Genomic DNA, 18,815 nt, shown 5'->3' on the forward strand with positions numbered 1-18,815 from the left:
TGCCTCTCTGAATTACAGCTTATAAAACTTGGGAGAAAAAAAAGAGAGAGAGATCTATTGAACCGCAATGTTTAGACTACCCGAGCCTTTCAACAAGCTTCTCATTCCCCCTCCTCTCCTCACCATCCTTGGGGCAAATGAAAAGTACAAGGCCTCTTCTCCAATGGAAACTGCTAGAATCCCTTCTTGTGTGGAAAATGGTGTGCATAGTTTCTGCCTGGCCCGGTTCAATGGTTCTCCATTTTCGTTCCACTTAGCATCAGTTTTAGGCTCTGGGCTCTGCTATTTACAACTGCATCACTTCAAGAAAATACTGTATCCTTTGAGCCTCTATATCATCATTCTGAAAATAAAGGAAATCTTTACCGTGAGTCTGCTACTCACTCACATATGTTAATCACAGAACATATAGCATGAAAATAGCACTGGCAGGAGGCAGTGCCTTCAGGGGATCAAATATTTCCCACACTACTTTATGAATAGACTCTTTACATTGTAGGAAGTCAAAATTTTTAAATCTATGCCTTGTTTGATGTCCACGAGTAAAAAATTCTCAGCATTTAAACTTCAGATGGCATCTGAACTGGTCTGCTGTTCACGTCTAAGGAGAAAAGAAAACATTTGTTTCCAACAAAACAGCTACGTTTTTTGTTTTTTCCATAATATACGATCGTTTCTGCTTTATGAAAAAGAGCAGGAGTTCACCTGAACCCATGATCGTTACCCTTTGATGATATGTTTGCTAGGACTGCAAGAGACTTCCTGAAATTCAAGAGCTACATGATCAGAAGAGAGGCTGAATATTTGTAAATAGTTCTTCAGATGTCATGCTTTTTGATAAAATCTGCAGCCATTGGAGGATTATGCGAAGTTGGTGAAATAGTACTGGAATCATGCTGTCACCCCATAAAAAGAGGGAAAGCAACTCAGACAGCAAAGCCAAAAACCCATGACAACATCCCAGCAAAACTAGGTGTGAGATATCGCCATGGATGCCCAAATCAAACCAATGGTGTCTGTGTGGGAGGAACTGGAGGGATGACAAAGGGGCCTCGGTAGGCTCAGAGACCAGAAAAACCTTGGAATTGCCTACAGGTCCTCCCAAGAAGTGAGAGATGCCCATCCAGGGAGCACACGCCATAGACATGTCTACAGAGCAGTGGGGCACAAGCTCATGGTCCCTGTACAACTACCACTCTGATGCTGGGTGACAGGGAGCCCCTGTGTTGGCTCTATTCTACGAGGTGGATATCTAATACATCTATCTAAAAATGAGGAGAGAAAAAGGAAAGGTGACAGAGAGCAGAGGTAGGCAGACGCAGGCCTTCTGAGTATTAACATGGATTGTGAGTATAAAGGTATTAGTTCAAGTTAAATGTTCAAGGAGATGGCAAGAAGGGCAAAGATGAGGTTATTAGCTAATTGAAAAAATGTTGAGAGTAGGACACCAATAGGTAACAAACAAATAAAAAATGGTGGGGGTGTGCTTGTGGCGGGGAGACTAGGTCATTACATAAAGGCATCGGTCTAACGACAACCACCTGAATAAAAATACACGTCTTCCTAATTATGATGAGTCACCAGCAAACAGACACGTGTGTGTGTAAAAACATGATGACATGAGGTATTGATCGCTAGGATATATAGTTAAGTGAAAAAAGTATGTCTAGTTTACTATTATTTCTAAGAATGGAGAGAAATTGGGAGCATGTGCTCATATTAAACAGTGGAAGAATGAACCACAACATAAAATTAAAAAAATAAGCGTTACCTATATATGGGAGGAAATAGGGAAGGAGAGGACATGGACAGAATTTACACTTCCCTGGACATACATTTTGTAGCTTTGGCTTGGGAATCATGAAAACAGACATAATTATAAAACACAGCTAAATAAAATCCCTAAATATTGCTTGTAAAATGAAATAAAGAGCCCGTGTATCCTGTTGGACGCATGGTTATAGCCGCACATAATTAGAGGCAGAGTGACAAAGAGAGGAACTGTCCCAAGTGGTTTTAAAACAGTATTTTGAGCATCCTTGTGAGATAGGACATAAAGACAAATAGAATGGCAACAAAAATATCTTCAAATTCGAGTTGGGTAATCAGGTTATTTGTGGCAGCACTGTTATTCTGAGGCCGGAATGTGTGTGGTGTGGGATAAAGCTGAGAAACCATGATAGGGTCACCGAGAACTGGGATTTAGTTGGAGAAAACAGAAATAAAGATTAAAGATAGATGGGATTAGATAAAACCTTTTTGTCCTGGGGCACCTGGGTGGCTCAGTCCATTGAGCATCTGATTCTTGATTTCAGTTCCAGTCCTGCTCCCACATGTCTGTGGGTTCAAGCCCCGCGTCAGGCTCTGTGCTGATAGCATGGAGCCTGCTTGTGATTCTCCTTCTCTCTCTGCCCATCCCCTGCTTGTGCTCTCTTGCTCTCTCGCTCTCTCTCTCTCTCTCTCTCTCAAAAATAAACATTTAAAAAAATTGGGGGTGGGGAGAAATGACAGTGAAACAACTGCCTTTTATCTGAATTGTTCACCAGGGTAACCAAATATTTTCTCTTTTAAGTTATTCTGATAATGGGGCACCTGGGTGGCTCAGTCAGTTGAGCCTCCGACTCTTGATTTTGGCTCAGGTCATGGTCTCCTGGTTCACAGGATGCGGCCTCATGTGGGGGGGTCTGCGTTGGCAGCGTGGAGCCTGGTTGGGATTCTCTCTCCTCCTCCCTCTGGCCCTTCCCTGCTCATGCTCTCTGTGTCTCTCTCAAAATAAATAAACATAAAAAAAAAAAAAAACATATACCATAACAAGAAATTATGCTATGAGACACCATGGAAGAAATAGGAATACTGTGAATATTTGATTATATTGTATACTGTTAGGTGTGATAATGCTATTATGGGTTTTTAATTTTTTTTTATGTTTATTTCTTTATTTTGAGAGAGAGAGACAGTGTGTGTGCACCCAAGCAGGGGAGGGACAGAGAGAGAGAGACAGAGAGAGAGAGAGACAGAGATAGAGACAGAGAGACAGAGAATCCTAAGCAGGTTCAGGGCTGTTGGCACAGAGACCGACGAGGGGGCTCTATCTCATGAACCATGAGATCATGACCTGAACCAAAAACAAGACTCAAGACGCTTAACTGACTGAGCCACCCTGGCTCCCCTGGGTTTGTAATTTTTATAAAGAATGCTGATCTCTTAGAGATACATATTGAATTATTATAGATGGAATGGTATGATATGTGGGGTTTGCTTCAGTATCATGAAAGAGTAAGGGGGGTGTCTTGGGGTATGGATGATTGGCCATGAGTTGATGACTGTTGAAGCTGGGTGATGGGAGCATGGGTTGACTATACTTTTCTCTACACTTATGATCCTTTTCAAGGTTTTCCATAATCAAACGTTTCCAAAACAACCTGCAGCCTCAAGCGACCAGTAATAGTGGCAGGTGTTTCCTTTGCTTGACCAGGATCCAGTCCATTCTTTTAGCAATGGCCCCCAGATTTCCTTTGCAGAACCCACCTCTCCAACTCTTGGATTCTAAAAATGCCCCCCCCTCCCCCACTCTGCACGGGAGGCAGAGTCTACTCCCTTAGTGCCAGTGATTTATTTAGGGGTAGACAGTCACCTCAGTGGACAAGTAAAAGCTCTGTTGGGGTCGTTTTTGTGGGAAATGGTGGTCTTTCACCCCTCTGAGCTGTTGAGGTGGTGGCATGCAAACCTAGAGCTCTGATTTAGCCTTATTACTGGGAGAGAGCTCTCCTAAAGAAGCCCACACGGGAAAGTGGGCCAAGGCAAGAGATGGGGGGCAAAGGATTCACGGTACCATCGGGTTTCAGCAGCTGCCTCCCCGTACGCCTGGCCAGCTCCACCCTAGGTCCGTTTGACTTCCATCAGCCAGTAGACTCGCTTTCTCACTGAAGCCAGTTTGAACTATGTTTCACTTCTACCTGAAAGGCTCTTAGTAATCACAGCTGTGCTACTTATAAGACAAACTGTATATTCGAGAGCCCAAGGAAAGGGGCTTCACGGAGAAAAGAAAACAAATTACAGAGGAAACGCACTTTTAGGGGCCTCCCACGTATCGTATTACTTTGCAAAATAATGGAAACTGGTACCTCGCTGTGTTTCAGAAACATAATATATGCAGGAAATTAAAGGGTGAGAAATGCGCGTGCGTTTTTTTCGAAATTTTCACACTTTTGGAATCTTTCCGCAAGCTTGGTATTTTTTATTTATTTATTTTTTATTATAAATCCCGAGAGAGGTTTCCTTTGTTCCTGTGTTTGGCTATTCAGTTTTGAAATTACCAAGCTCCAAGTCACCCAGATACCCTGAAGTGCTCTATGAGAAAGAACATTCCCTATGTGATTTCCGGGAATTCAAAGTGAGCTGATACTGTTGATTGGGTTCGATAAAGAACAGTCTGTTCCACCTCTAATATACTTGATTTAACATTAAATATAAATGAAAACACCCTGGGGCAGAGTTTCAGAGCGGGTGATGAAAATTCAGCTTTGACATGCTTCTTGTAAAAACCCAAGAATGCTCAGTCCACAGAGCAATCCCATTTATTGGACACAGAGATGTAGACTCTTTTGTGCATAAAAATGTAAATAGACGTCACCACGGAGGTAAAAGGAAAAGAAAGATGTTTAATAGTGATAAGTTCTCATATGGGGGGAAACTAACCAATCTTTTGTTTGCTGGATCCTTTATTATTTGATCTAGAATCAGCAATGAATTTTGCCTTGGTTGTTTACATGGGAAATACTCAGAATACAAAAAGGCAAAGGTGTTGAAATAGAAGTGGAATCTTGTTCAGAATAATAATAAATTACCCCCTCTTCTGTCTAAATGCCAAGATCCGCATTTTTTTTTTTTTGTACTTGCCTGTCCAAACAGAAGTAACTCACAGAGTAAACGAGTTCCTATTTCATCTTTTAAGTTGTAATCAAATGGCTTATTAACTGCTTTTTAATGACTACTACGTCGTGGAATATAATTTGGTACGCTTAGTAAAGACTGATTTATAATATACAGGATACTAATATGCAAAAATGATGAAATAAAAGTTGATTTGATAGGCTCATATGTTTGCATGTGGAATCAAAAATTATTTCAGAGTGGGCAAATGGTGTCAAAGACAGTCTCCGTTTTCCGTGGGTATGCATGTTGTCCAACATAAGAAAGAGGCTAGGTAGTGTGTACAAAATGGTAACCCCCTAACACCAGTTATAAAAAACACCCTTTTGAAAAATATTTCTGGGGCACCTGAGTGGCTCAGGAGGTTAAGTGTCCGACTTCGGCTGGGGTCATGGTCTCATGGTGTGTGGGTTTGAGCCCCACGTCGGGCTCTGTGCTCCAGGTGGGGAGCCTGCTTGGGATTCTCTCTCTCTGCTTCTCCTCCTCCCCCACTCATGTGAGTGTGCACTCCTCCCTCTCTCTCTCTCCCTCTCAAAAAATAAACTTTAAAAGATAAAAAAAAAATTAAAAAAATAATTCTTACCCAGTGACCTGGCGGGAAACGTATTCTCAGTTGTGTCCTGGGAGAGTTCCCGTCTTGTTCAGGTCATGCAAGGGTCCTGGGGATGTGACTCAGGCACCAAGGGACAACATGGAGTAACAGAGAGTACGTATCATAGATGGACTGACTTCCTGGCTTCCTCAAGTATGGCTAAGTGACCTTGAGCAAATTCCGGAACTCACTAGCGAAGCTTGGAGCCTAGCATACAGTCAGCATGTGTTTAACCGTGTTTGTTTGTTTGTTTTTTTTAACTGTAAATGACTCTCCTTCCTCCCGATCACAGAGGTGTGCTAGGATTTGGTGTATGTGGCACAGGGGTGGGCTCAAAAAATGGTGCTTGCTTCACTTTTCCTGTCTTCAAAAATTTGGTTCCAGCGCCTCTTCCAGCAGACTTTGTTTGCTTGAAAAAACACAGTAGTGAAAGAGTGGCAAGGGACGACAAAATCTCTGCCTGCATCTTACTTGTTCAAAGAATCTTTTTCTGCCGGAGATTTATAAGCCAATACATTTTTATAGATCCTATTTATAACTAAAATTCACTGCCTTACCATTTAGTTTGTGAACACGGGGTCTCTGCTACCATACCATCTGGACTCCCAGCAGGGAGAGGGTGGCTCTTGATAATTGCTGCCTCCCTGCTCCCTGCTCTGTTGCTTGGGAACGGGACAGGACTTGCCTCATTACCTCCCCTCTTCTCTTCTCAACCATTTCACGGATATTTCACCATCTTTGGACATTCCCACTCGCCGGGGAATCGTTCATTTGCAGGGATTTGGAACTGCACCCTCTGAGAAGAAGGTGAGTTGGGTCGACTACCGATCATAGTACGCTTAAGACGAGACTTCGCAACTGTCATCTCCAGTGGTCCTCAATGGGGTGAGAACATCCCCAAGTGTTGGGGAGCACCACTAGGATTTAGCAGATGGGGCCACAGATGTTAAGTTCCCTTCCATTCAAGGACAGACCTACGTGGTGAAGAATGGCCTCCCACAAAACACCCATCATCTTCCATCACAAACTTCTGGGGGATGGGGACTCTAAAGCTGTTACCCGCCCCGACTGACAGCTGGTTGAGAGCTGCCTGTTTCACGCCACTACATTCTGCAAAGCCACGCCAAGGGGGCACATGGAGATCCCATAGCTAGGATGCCGACTCAGTTAGGAAGGGAGGAGGTTGGTCTGCAAGTTCACATGTAAACAATGCAGAGAGGTCATAAATACAACCTTTAGAGCCCCCCGCTGCTTTTCTTCGAGAAAAGATAAGTTTAAAGTACACCAGAGGTCGCCTTCAGCGTGGGCATAAATGTAACTCTGGTTATGCTGGGTACGAGACCTGACGCTGCAGAAAGGGGCAGTTGAATTTCGGAACGGTAACTGAAACCACTCCCTAGACGCCTCATTTCAAATCTACGAGCAGAGTCTAAGGTGGTGTGAGGCGGTTGAGAAGAAAGAATGCAGCCAGTAAAAGTGAGGCGGATAGACATAAGACCGTGAGCCATGCTGGTGAAGTGGTGGAGACGTTTGGAACACAGGTGGCAAGACTAAAACCAACACATATGTGAAAGCAGGGGACAAACAATGCACCTGCTTCCGGCGCCACTGCTGAAAAGGTTATCGGCTTGTTTAGGTTTGATGAAAAGACTAATGAGACAAATTGCACATAATCTTTTAAAAGGCAGGTCTGTGTTACACTCGCTTTTAGAGGTATTCCTAAAAAAAAAAAAAAAAAAATCTCTTTTCAGTTTTGCGTTGAGCACTGCACCAGGCAGGAAGGCTAGCGTGACACAAAAAATCGCGTCTGTGCAGAAAGTGGCTCTGGGCTCTGCATGCCCGTTCCCGCCACCGATCAGGCTCCCAGACGGCACAGAGCTTTCTGTGCAGGTAGGGTCATCCATGTGGCTGGCTTCTTGCCAAAGGAAGGAGACTGGAAGTGCCGTTTCGGCCCCGCCCCCGCCCCTTCCGGGCCTGGCCCAGGCAACCCTTCCACGTGCCCTTCCAAGCTCTTCCCCTTCTGCAGTCTGACAAGGACAAACCGGAAGCCGTGTGCTGAAGATGGCCAGTCACAAAACAGGTACGGTCTAGGTTGGGTCCCTGGGTCCCTGGACTCTCTGAAGGAGAGCGGTCCGCCCATCAGGACCACTCATTATGGACCTTATTTGATTGACAAATTCCTATTGTGACTGAAGCACCGTAGAGTCTGGGGTTTGTCACAGCAGCTAGTGTTATCCTAATCCTGGTCTTTGTCACTAAGGAACACACATTTGTGGGGCGGCTGGGTGGCTCCAGTCGGTTAAGCATCAGGCTCTTGATTTTGGCTCGGGTCATGATCTCGCGGTTCATGAGTTCAAGCCCTGTGTCAGGCTTTGAGCTGATAGTGCAGAGCCTGCTTGGGATCCTGTCTCTCTCTCTCTTTCCCTGCCCTCTCTCTCTCAAAACAAAACAAAACAAAACAAAACAAAACAAAACAAAACAAAAGAAAAACCCACGCTTGTGACAAAGACGGACAAGTTCACAAACACAGATAACCTTGTGTGGTATAGATTATGATAAAGATGTATGTACATTTCAGCGGCTGAAGATACGGGAGTAATTAACTTTGGGGGCTGACTAGGGAGGATAAGTGAAAACACTACAGAAGTCTGTGATGTTTACCTGTTTGCTTGTTTTCTTACTGTTCCCCCCATCTCTCCACTTTCCAAAAAGGATTTTAGGTGGCCAGGGAGTCCACAATATTTGCTTTGTTTATTATGATCCCTAGTGTTTAAGCCAGGGGCCAGCAGACAACAGGCAGGCAGCGGGGTGTGTGTGTGTGTGTGTGTGTGTGTGCGCTAAATCTGGTCCCCCACTGTTTTTGTAAACAAAGTTTTATTGGAACACAGCCACACTCATTTGTTTACATATTATTTATGGCTGCTCATGTGCTACAACGGCAGAATCGGGTTGCTGTGACAGAGACCATATGGCCGGCAATGCCTAAAATATTTACAACCTGGTCCTTTGCAGAAAAAGTTTGCTGACTCCTGATTTAGGACGTTCCTAACCTAATCTTAACCTCAGCAAGGCACATGCCAATAGTCCCACAACCACCTCACACATAGGACACAACAGTTAAATCCCTCATGTTCTGGCCAGCACCTCATCCAACGCACGGCTGCACACCTGTGTGGATCCCCACGTCAAGTTCACGATTATCACTGCTGGGTTCTAGAGCTCTGGGGGCCAGCCTTGGCAAACCAACTGACGGCCTTCTGGGTTTTTTCATCGTTCCTCAAGTTCTCTTTATCCTGAAAGACTAAATTCCTAGTTCTCTTCCTTGGAACTAAATTTCAGGTTCCTCTCCATGGTTTGGATGGAATATCTGGATGGTGCTCCAACCTCCTACTCTGCAACGTCAAGAGCATTAATGACAACATCTGACACAAAGACCTAACTGATTACAAGTCGCACAGTGTTCTCACATACATTCTCTCATTCTGGTTTATCTAATTCTTACAACAGATCTTCGTTTTATGGGTCAAGACACAGGATTACTATAAATTAAGCCCTTGTCCAACATCAGACACAGCTAATCCATTTCAGAGGTGGCATTTGAAATCAAATTGCTCTGATTTCTATGCCACAACATGTCTTGTCGTCAGGGAGCAGGATAATATTTTGGAATATTCACCGACATTCCCCTCTCATCTCCATGCCCTCCCCCCTCATTTCTTTGCCCATGTGGTCAGCCAGATCACATGCCACTCATCAGTCCAGGACAGGGCTGTGACAGAAGTGGAAAAATATCTAGGCTCTAAGAACTGAAGATAAAAACTAAAGGCTGGGAAGGACATTCAGCAAATCAGAGGAAAGCTTCCTCCTCTCTGGCATGGACACTGGTCAGAGGGTGGGGGAACAGAGTGGATCTTAGGGTATGCAGAAAAGCACCAAATTGTGGGTGCCTATGCAAGAGCAGGCATCCTTCCCCTCTTTTCAAGAGCTTTTCCTCCAGGAAGATTCCACTGGGAACCTTCAAATAGTCTGGTGGAACTAAAGACTACAATGATCTGGGCTTTTTTTCGTAGTCAGAACTCTGGGAGGGGGGACCAGATCTTGGAGGAAAAGAGCCCCAGAGAGTAGTCTATGCCCCAGTTTGGCTCAGGAGGGGTAAGCGCACCCACGATGACGGAGAGGTGGCTAAGGAAGGGCCGACAGTGGTGAACAAGTGATGCCATGGCAGCGCCGCGCCTAGGTGACTGAGCAAAGGCAGAACAGCTGGGCACAAAGATATCCGAACAAGTTCTAGCAAAATGGATGATGCGGGCAGAGGGGACACGCTTCACCTCCCCCAGTGCCTCTTCCTGCTACGGCAATGCCCCCAGATGGAGACTCGGCACTGTGGCAAGGGAATGAACCGACCGGACACTAGGGTGGGGATTTGGAATAAAATTCGGATTATTATATAATGGATAAATAACAATACACTTCTGGGGCTCAGTCAGTAGAGCACACAACTCTTGATCTTGGAATTTTGAGTTCAAGCCCCTCATTGGGCAGAGTGCTTACTTAAAAAAAATTTTTTTTAACGTTTGTTTATTATTGAAAGACAGAGAGAGACAGAGCACAAGCAGGGGAGGGGCAGAGAGAGAGGGAGACACAGAATCCAAAGCAGGCTCCAGGCTCCGAGCTGTCAGCACAGAGCCCGACACGGGTTTAAACCCATGAACTCTGAGATCATGACCTGAGCTGAAGTCGGATGCTTAACTGACTGAGCCACCCAGGCGCCCCTAGATGCAGAACTTTTTAATGAAGAAAGGGTATGCTTGAGGAAATACCCTAGAATTAATGAATTGGTATGTGGCAAAACTCAGAATCTCCCCTAAGCCTTCTTTCTCCAGGGGAACTTGTCATTTTCCTGGATGAACATGACCAAGACTAAAAATAAGATCTCCAGAGATGTTTAAATACTAGGATATTCATATATTAAAGAGTTATAACCGTTACAAACCGTGAGGTCATGATCTGAGCTGAAGTCGGACGCTCAACCGACTTAGCCACCCAGGTGCCCCAGGCATAGTGCTTCCTTAAAAAAAAATAAATACACTTCTTGCACATCTGAGCATTGGGACAGAGACTCTTGCCCACCCACTGGTTTGCCTGAAGAGATGGGCTCTCGTGCTGAGCGTTTGAGACCTTCTAGTACAATCTCTAGGGAATGGGGCGTTGAGTTGGTCCTGGTCACGTTCTGACTGAAGGCTCACCAAGATTTTTGTTTGTTTGTTTGTTTGGTCTTTTCAGTACTTATATATAGAAAGTGTGTGGACTAATTTATAAACTTGTACTTCAAAAGGATTAACAGAACACAGCATAGGGCCAATAATCATCTTCTACCATTTTTTTTTAATATTTGATTTTTGCTTTTTAAGTTTATTTATTTTGAGTGAGTGAGTGAGAGAGAGAGAGAGAGGCAGAGAGAGAAGGAGAAAGAGAATCTGTATTGTCAGTGAAGAGCTCAACGCGGGGCTCAAACCCACACACCGTGAGATCACGACCTGAGCCAAAATCAAGAGTTGGTTGCCATCCAGGTGCCCCTACCATTTTTTTCTTAATATAGATAAGATGCTAAGATATTCAGTAGTGTCAACCATAGGAGCTAATTGAGAACATGCCCTAGTTTAAAACTTTTTGTGACTCTTCAATCTTCGACGCTCGTTTTCCACACACAAGTTGCACATGAGCATGTACGGTAATGGCGAGATGTGCCGAGAGAGTTGGCGGTGCTCGTTAACAAAATATAAGGGATGTTGAAATAATCTGAACGACACCATTTTTCTTCTTAATTTTCATTATCACCTTTATGAACTATGGACCCAAATCGCCTTTTCTACTTTGTCCTTATTAGAATGTTTTCGCACACGTTCCATTTTCTAGAACTGCTGACCTCTTTCTCCCCAGGCTCTGTAATTTGCAATTGTCAGAAAACGTATCAGGTAAGTCTACAAGGTGTGGTGTCAGCATACCAAGGGGCTGTTCTTTCGTGTTTTCACTGAAATTGCTTGCTGGTCTTTCCATAATAAGGCCTTATTGTATCATACATCATCATGCATATTTTATATGCCCGATGCTCCGTAGATGTTCTTGGCTTTGTTATTTTACTAAGCAGCATCGTGATGCATCTAAGCCCAGCCGAAATTAGACAGGAAGGTGACCCTCCTAATATATTCTTTTGCAGACACAGCGCCCCTGGAACATGATCTGATTTGACTTTCCATTATAATTCTGATGAGGAGAGAGACTGATAAGAAGACAGATGGGCTGAGATCTAATTTTTCGACAGGTCCCTTCTAAATGGTTTCTCTCGCCCTTATGAAGCTTGCCGGTCTTGCACGAATTACAACAGCCAGGTACTCCTGAGCACTTCCTGCTAAAATCAAAGTGAGTGCTTGGCCAACCTGGGACAGGAGACGGGCTCTTTGCGTACAATCCCCAAATGGAGGGTGTGGGTGCTAAGATCCGGGTTCTAGAGGCCAAATATAGCTCTGCTGTCTGTTGGGCCTACGGAGTGAGGACTCTGTATGCCAGATAACCCGGCTGGTCCCCTCGGTACGAACAGGTCCAGGTAATTCATACTGGCTTCTTCCACCCCCCACTGTGCACCTCCTTGCTCGCCCTGAGCAAGTCCTTTAACTTCTTTAAGCCCCTTTCCCATTCTGTAATGGGGTACTATCAACACTCCTTGCTCACAGGGCTGTTCTAAGCAGTACACGTGATGAGCAGGTTAAAAGCAGTCACTACAGGAGCCAGACTGGGTTTCACTCCACCCCTCACTAGCTGCGGGATGGTGGCACTTCCCTTAACCTTGCTGCACCTCAGTTTCCCCATCTGTAAATCAGAGGTAACCACTGCATCCATTAATCACTGTGAGGACTGAATGAGTTACTATACAAAATGTACACAGGACAGCGTATTGGGAGCGCCGTCTAAGTGTTGTCTGGTCTTCGTACGAAGGAATGAAAGGGTTTAGCATATAAGAAGGACTTAATACATATTAACTCTCATCATTAGTCGGGATGTGATTGATAATATTCTCTTTTTTCCTCCTGAATGTCAAAAACGTTACCCTTCAAAGCTATACACAGAGCTCTGGCTGTGATTGTGGGGGTGAGTTGGCTCATCCGTCTTGTTGAGAGGTACGTGTTCTAAGGAAGACATGAGTTGTGCTTTTAGGCATTCTGGTCATAATTACTGGAATAATCTTCCTGGCCATAGAAGGAAATATGTACAGGGGCGCCTGGGTGGCTCAGTCGGTTAAGCTTCCAACTTCGGCTCAGGCCATGATCTCGCAGTTCGTTGGTTCGAGCCCTGCATCGGGCTCTGTGCTGACAGCTTGGAGCCTGGAGCCTGCTTCGGATTCTGTGTCTCCCTCTCTGTCTGCCCCTCCTCTGCTTGCACTGTGTCTCTCTCTCTCTCTCTCTCTCTCTCAAAAAAAAAAAAAACAAACAAACAAAAAAAAAACAAACACTAACAAAAAAAAATTTTTTTAGAAGGAAATTTGTACATTGCCTGGCGTTTTTTATATATTATAGTCACTTAGGGAAAAGGAATGCCACTAAAAATTAGTGTTTGTCCTTTGTGAATTAAAGTGATGGTTAGTAATTTACCATCTAGTCTTATTCTTATTATACTTATTGGAAGAACCCTACTGCTCTGCAATCACAGAACATTAGTATAGAAAGGGTGATGCGTCCGAGAGATGTGGACAATCTTCTCTAGATGTGGCTGTACCTAGAGCACAGCTCATTACATACACCAACAGGCATAATCAACCTGGGTGGTGACAGAAGACAGATGGAGGGATGGTGAGCTGCCCTGTCGCAGAGTTGGGAGAAGGGGAGCTAGTTTCTACTTCAACCCTTGTGCCTTCTCATCACGGGCTGGACAACCCTCAGCTTTCACTGCTATGCTGGAAGGGTGGGGAAGACTGAGCTGCTCGCATATCCGGCTCTTCACCGTTACCTTCAGACTCGGATGGAAACAAAAGGGACGGAAGGGAGCCAGCACGTTCAGATTCTGCTGCCAGGGCTCAAAGACTGGGATTGGCCTGCTGGGACTCCAGGAACATTCTGACTCTATGCGAAACTGCGTGCGCACGCAGATTCTCCTGGGTGGAGGAAGCAGAAGTTCATGCTTTTTATCCAATCTTGAATCACGAAAGACCAGTGCCTCCAGTCTAAAGCAAGCCAGCAGCTTTGTTGCCGCATTAGAGGGGCGGCTGCAGGACCAGATTTTGAGGTTGTGGTTTAGGACAGCCACATGAGCAATGTGTATCTTCGTAACTGCACGCTGGAAAGGAAGTGTCCATCAGGAGGCTCTGGGGGTTTGGGGGACAAAGGCGAGATCGATTTTACAGCCCCCTCTCCAGCCATAACCTGCCCTGTCACTCAGGGTCAACAGCCACCCTTTACAACTTCACTACATTCCTGCACATCCCCATCTGCCCTCACCAAACATTCCCACCGAAAACTACCCTCCCCCGCAGCCTTGCAACACTAGTAAATACAGTGCAGTTAGTTAAAAGTCTCCTCCTTTAGTGCAGGAATCACGTCTTTGGTATTTATGCATCGCCAGTATCCTAGATGACGTTTGGTACCCAGCTAATGCTCAATAATTGTTTGCTGAAGTCAAATAAATTCAACTGGATTGGCTAGCCTTGAGGGATGGGGCACAATTCATAACGTCTATGAGCAATTATACTCCATAGATTTCAAAAATAAAATGTTGGGAACTCTTTTAAGTTAATTTGCCTAATTATGAAAAGCCAAGGGAAATTATCCTTGGATACTTCTAAAGAAGAAAGATATGGTAATTTGCAAAGGGCACGGATTCTTCAAAGATTTTGCTCCCCAACCACTCGAAAGTATGAGCGAGAGTTAACAACTTAGACAACTGTGAAATGAACAGAACTCGTCTAATTTCAGCACAGCAATTACAGCTTTTTGAGGCTACATGAAAAACCCCAAATGTGGTTACTATAGTAGTAAATTGGTCTCCGAGAAACTCTTTTATTTTCTCTAGAAAAATAAATAATTTCCTATCATAGAGCAACCAAATGATAAGAAAAAGAACGCACAAAGAAACACAAAAGTATCTGGAAACAAAAAGTGATTCACGAGCAAATGCTGTACTGGGAGGGAAAAAAAAGAACAAAACAAGACTGAACCACTTACAGGAGTAAATGGATGCCAATTTTTAAAGAGCGAATTTTACAGGCTTATTAAAATGATGAGTGTTTTTCCGAATTTCCTTAGTGGCTAAGAAAATGGGATATTTTATTGAACAGAAAGGGAATTTATCTTGTGTAAGATACAGACATTAAAACACATTATCGACTGAGAAGCCCAGAGACGATGTTACACAAGCTACGTTTTTAGGTTAGTATGCATATGGCGGACAGACGACTGAGCTCATGGGAAGGCACAGGAACATCTTCTAATACTTGAACTTTTTTCATTAGTGAGAAATGCATTATTTCCAAATTCTGGCGTAATGAGTTGGAAGGCATCGGCCACCAAAGGAACGCTACAACCAAGGGCGTTCCATCCCGGGGAACTGCACCGTGTTATCACACTAGGCTTTCTTAGGTTAAAAGAAAGCACCTTGTTACTCTTCTAAAGATAAATGTATTGCTCCCTTTAATCTCAGCGCAATACATTTATCTTTAGATGACCATTTCAATAGCGTCCAGGGCCTACGTGTTTTCCTCAGTAGCAAAATTTTTTTGACTCTGAGAAATTCACCCAAGGGTTCGATGTGGGGGTCTTGTCTGTCTTGAGGAGGTCCACCATGACTCATTAGGGTAGTGAGGACTGTGAGCCCCCTGTGGCTGGTGCCTAGCTCTGGGTCCTGCATGCACTGGGTGCCTAAAAAGATTTGATAAATCAGTGAATGAAACCCCTCAGCTGACATTCACACTTGCAGAACACGAGCTGAAGGAAGGGCTGGGGAAAACCATCGAAGTCAATAGTCTTCACAGAGTGTTCTTCAGAGCCTGCCCACTTACTCAACGCATTGTTACTGAGTGCCTCCTGTGAGCCCGGCCTGTGGCCGGGTCACGGGGACACGTGAGGGGACAACACAGACAAGGTCTCTCTTCTCATGGAACTTAGGTGGATCCTGATTCCACGACATCAGGCCACATTCCGGAATGAAACTGTGCTCTTCTCACATACTAGTGAGACACTTGCAAAGAGACACTCAGGCCCCATTCCAAAGTGAGCTGCGAACAAGTGCGACCCCCCAGAACTTTCTAGGAAGAGGTACAATGTGATCTTTTATTGCCAGCCAGCACCTCCCCTCCCCCCCTTCCCTCCTCCAGTCCACGTAAGAAATCTAGAACTTTGGCATTGTCAGAGGGCCGAGATCCGGGCAGAGGGTACCTCCTGGCCTCTGTGATGGGGTTAAGCAGATCACCTGAACGGTAGCTGGTCTTGTCGGAGCCAGACCCCCTAAAGAATTCATGCATGGACTTCACAGGACAGCGAGATTTTACGGATGGATGACAGAAAGGGAGTCAACAGCCAATGCCAGTCAGAGGAACAAAGGAGACCTCAGCTCTCTCCTATTGCCCTCCCGATCTGCAACCCAGAGGGTGGGCCTTGACACGTAACAGGGAAGTTTTATGCACCCGAAGTACTTCATGATGTTTAAAAAGCGTACGTGCGTTCCATTTCAAATGGAACCTCTTCATCAAGCGTGTGGGAATATTGCAGTAATCACCAAAGAAAATGCAACTAGTTCCTGCAGGATCTCCTAAAACAGGGGTTTGACAAACCTTTCCTGTAAAGGGCTAGATGGGTCTCTATCACGAGTGCTCAACTCTGCTGCCATAGGGAGACAAGACCTTTGGGCAACACGCACATGACCGAGTGTGGCTGTTTTCCAACAAAACGTTATTTGCGGACTCTGGAATTTGACTTTCACATGGTTGGCGTGTGTCACAAAATAGTCTCCCTTTTCCCCCCAACCATTTAAAAATGGTAAAAACCATTCTTAGCTCCTGGGCGGTGCAGAAACAGGTGGCAGGCTGGGTGTGGAGTGTGAGCTGTCGTGCATTTAGCCAACGAATATTCACCAAACCCTGTTGCCCATAAAGACCTACAGCGATTTTGTTTACGGAGAGGCCACTTCCTTCGTAATGTGTTAAAGCAGAAGGCAAAAATGGGGGGGGGGTTCTTTTTAGATGCCCCCCCCCCGTAGGATTGCTAATTTTAGACAGCTTTGGCTCTGTCTCTGTCCCACAGCAAGCAATTCAGTCCAAGGAAACCCAAACACAGACATTTTCTTTCTTCTATGATCCTCCGGACACACAAATCAATAGAACTGATTATAGAGGCGTGTACCTAGGAGAAAACAAAATAACCGTGTGGCCGCCATCAGGCCCAAACAAGGTACTCCGGATGCAAGGCTATAGGAGGCTCAGAGCCTGCTTGGATGAGGTCTGTCCCCGCCGACAGCCACAAGCATCTCAAGAAAGAAGTGACTCCAAATGGTAACACTACACCTCCCTCCCCAGGGCTTGAAAGTACCCAGTGACTCCTGAGTCATACATTCTTGCCCCATGGGAAAATCAGAGGTCTCATTCCTGATGCAGGGGGAGTCGGACACGAGCCTCAGGGCCCAGGGGAGGCACACCCCGGGGAGATGCGGACACCCCACCAAAGCACTCTGCCAGCCAGCTGCAAAGGCTCCAGTATAAAAGGCCTACACTACATTAGGGTGACCAGCCGTTCGAGGACGGAGAGGTTTCCCAGGATGTGGGCCTTCCCGCCCTAAAACTGGAACCGTTGCTCACCTGAAAAATAAGCTTCCTCTATTTCTATTTCTCTGTCTTACCCTCCTCCCAGTTCTTCCAAGGATGCATGACCAGCCAGTGCTTTTCCACGAAGCAGAAGCCGAGCTAAGCTTGGGCAAGAAACTTTCTCCGGCAAACCCCAGAAACACTTCCATTTAATGCCATTTCGAAGCGCAGGGGTACTTTTTGTTATGAAAGAGCATAAATGTTAGAAGACCACCTTCTCAGTTTAAAGTGTTGTGATAGCTTTAGCTTCTGCGTCAATTATGCTTGAAAAAATCGATTTACAAAAGACGGGTGTCACATACCCATTATCCTTCTACACTCCCGGAACACAAGCGGATTCACTCATAAAATAGGCATGGCTTCATTTGGAAAACTTCTAATGACCCCTTTTTGCCCTGACTACACTGTGGGAGAGAAACTCCAGTGGGCTCTTAAGGAGATTCTGGACCAATACGGTAACATCACATAAAATATATTTTCTGGTGCCCCACTTAGAATATCACACAACAAATCGCTTCTTTCTAGGATCAAGCTAAACCAATAAACCAAGCACATTTTTAAACTGTCGCAGCTTTGACCTAATTATCCTTTTCCTTCGGTTGACAATTTCACAATTCAGTAATGAATCACTCAGTCAAGTATGAAAACTCAGTGAACTATATGTTTGTGTATCCATGGGATTATATAAAATTACTCATCACTCATACTGAATTTGGGCATTGCATTTTTACCTCCTTGATTATGCAATAGCAACGCGTTAGTAGTTTGGGAAGGGGAACAAAGGCGACCTTTGGCTATAGTGATGGGAAAAGGAGTCACCATGTTGTGTTAACAGTCAAGGTGCACGTGTTTTGTGTTTAGGGGGCATGGGTTTTTATGTTAGAGGTCAATGTCACCAGCATTTTCAAGGTGAACGCGCGGGCTTGCGTTTCTGCCCTAAAGTGGCTCGTGGGAAGCCCTTCCTCTGCTGGATGAGGTCTCAGGGCTGTGAAATAGCCTTCACAGCAGGACGGGGCCCCGGGGAGTGAGCCACGCACCTGACCAGGTCGATGACCCGCTCCCTCGGCGCAGCGCTGACGGGCTCATCATTGATCATTACAATCTGATCTCCCGGAATCAGCTTGCCTTCGGAGGGGCCACCTGGAGACAAATGAGAATGAAGTACAGGTGAGAAGACTGTCGCTCATCCATCCGTGTCCTCCGTTCCCCATCACGATTCATTGTAAGCACCTGGTGCTGTCTGGCGACACAAAACCCGACCGCACCTGCGTGTTCTCCACATGGGTCCTTCCCAGCCCTGGCTGCACATTGCAAAGAACTGGGGAGGGGCACCTGGCTGGCTGTGTTGGTAGAGCATGTGAATCTTGATCTCAGCATCATGAGTTCGAGCCCCAAGCTGGGAGTAGAGCTTACTTAAAAAAAAAAAAAAAAAAAAAAAAAAAAAAAAAA

At 45.2% G+C, this 18,815-nt stretch overlaps 1 protein-coding gene across 6 annotated transcripts in view; it reads right to left on the reverse strand.

Moving 5' to 3' along the window:
• Nucleotides 1–18,815, reverse strand: part of FRMPD4 (FERM and PDZ domain containing 4) — an 868,248-nt gene that overhangs the window by 64,679 nt on the left and 784,754 nt on the right. For all 6 annotated transcript variants that reach the window (XM_040467604.1, XM_040467603.1, XM_040467607.1 and 3 more), the window contains one exon: nucleotides 18,404–18,506. In XM_040467604.1, coding sequence (XP_040323538.1) covers nucleotides 18,404–18,506 — 103 coding nt within the window. The remainder of the gene's footprint in view (nucleotides 1–18,403; nucleotides 18,507–18,815) is intronic.

The sequence above is a fragment of the Herpailurus yagouaroundi genome, unplaced genomic scaffold, assembly GCF_014898765.1.
Source record: "Herpailurus yagouaroundi ecotype Mexico unplaced genomic scaffold, PumYag 67525, whole genome shotgun sequence".
NCBI classification, from domain to species: Eukaryota; Metazoa; Chordata; class Mammalia; order Carnivora; family Felidae; genus Herpailurus; species Herpailurus yagouaroundi.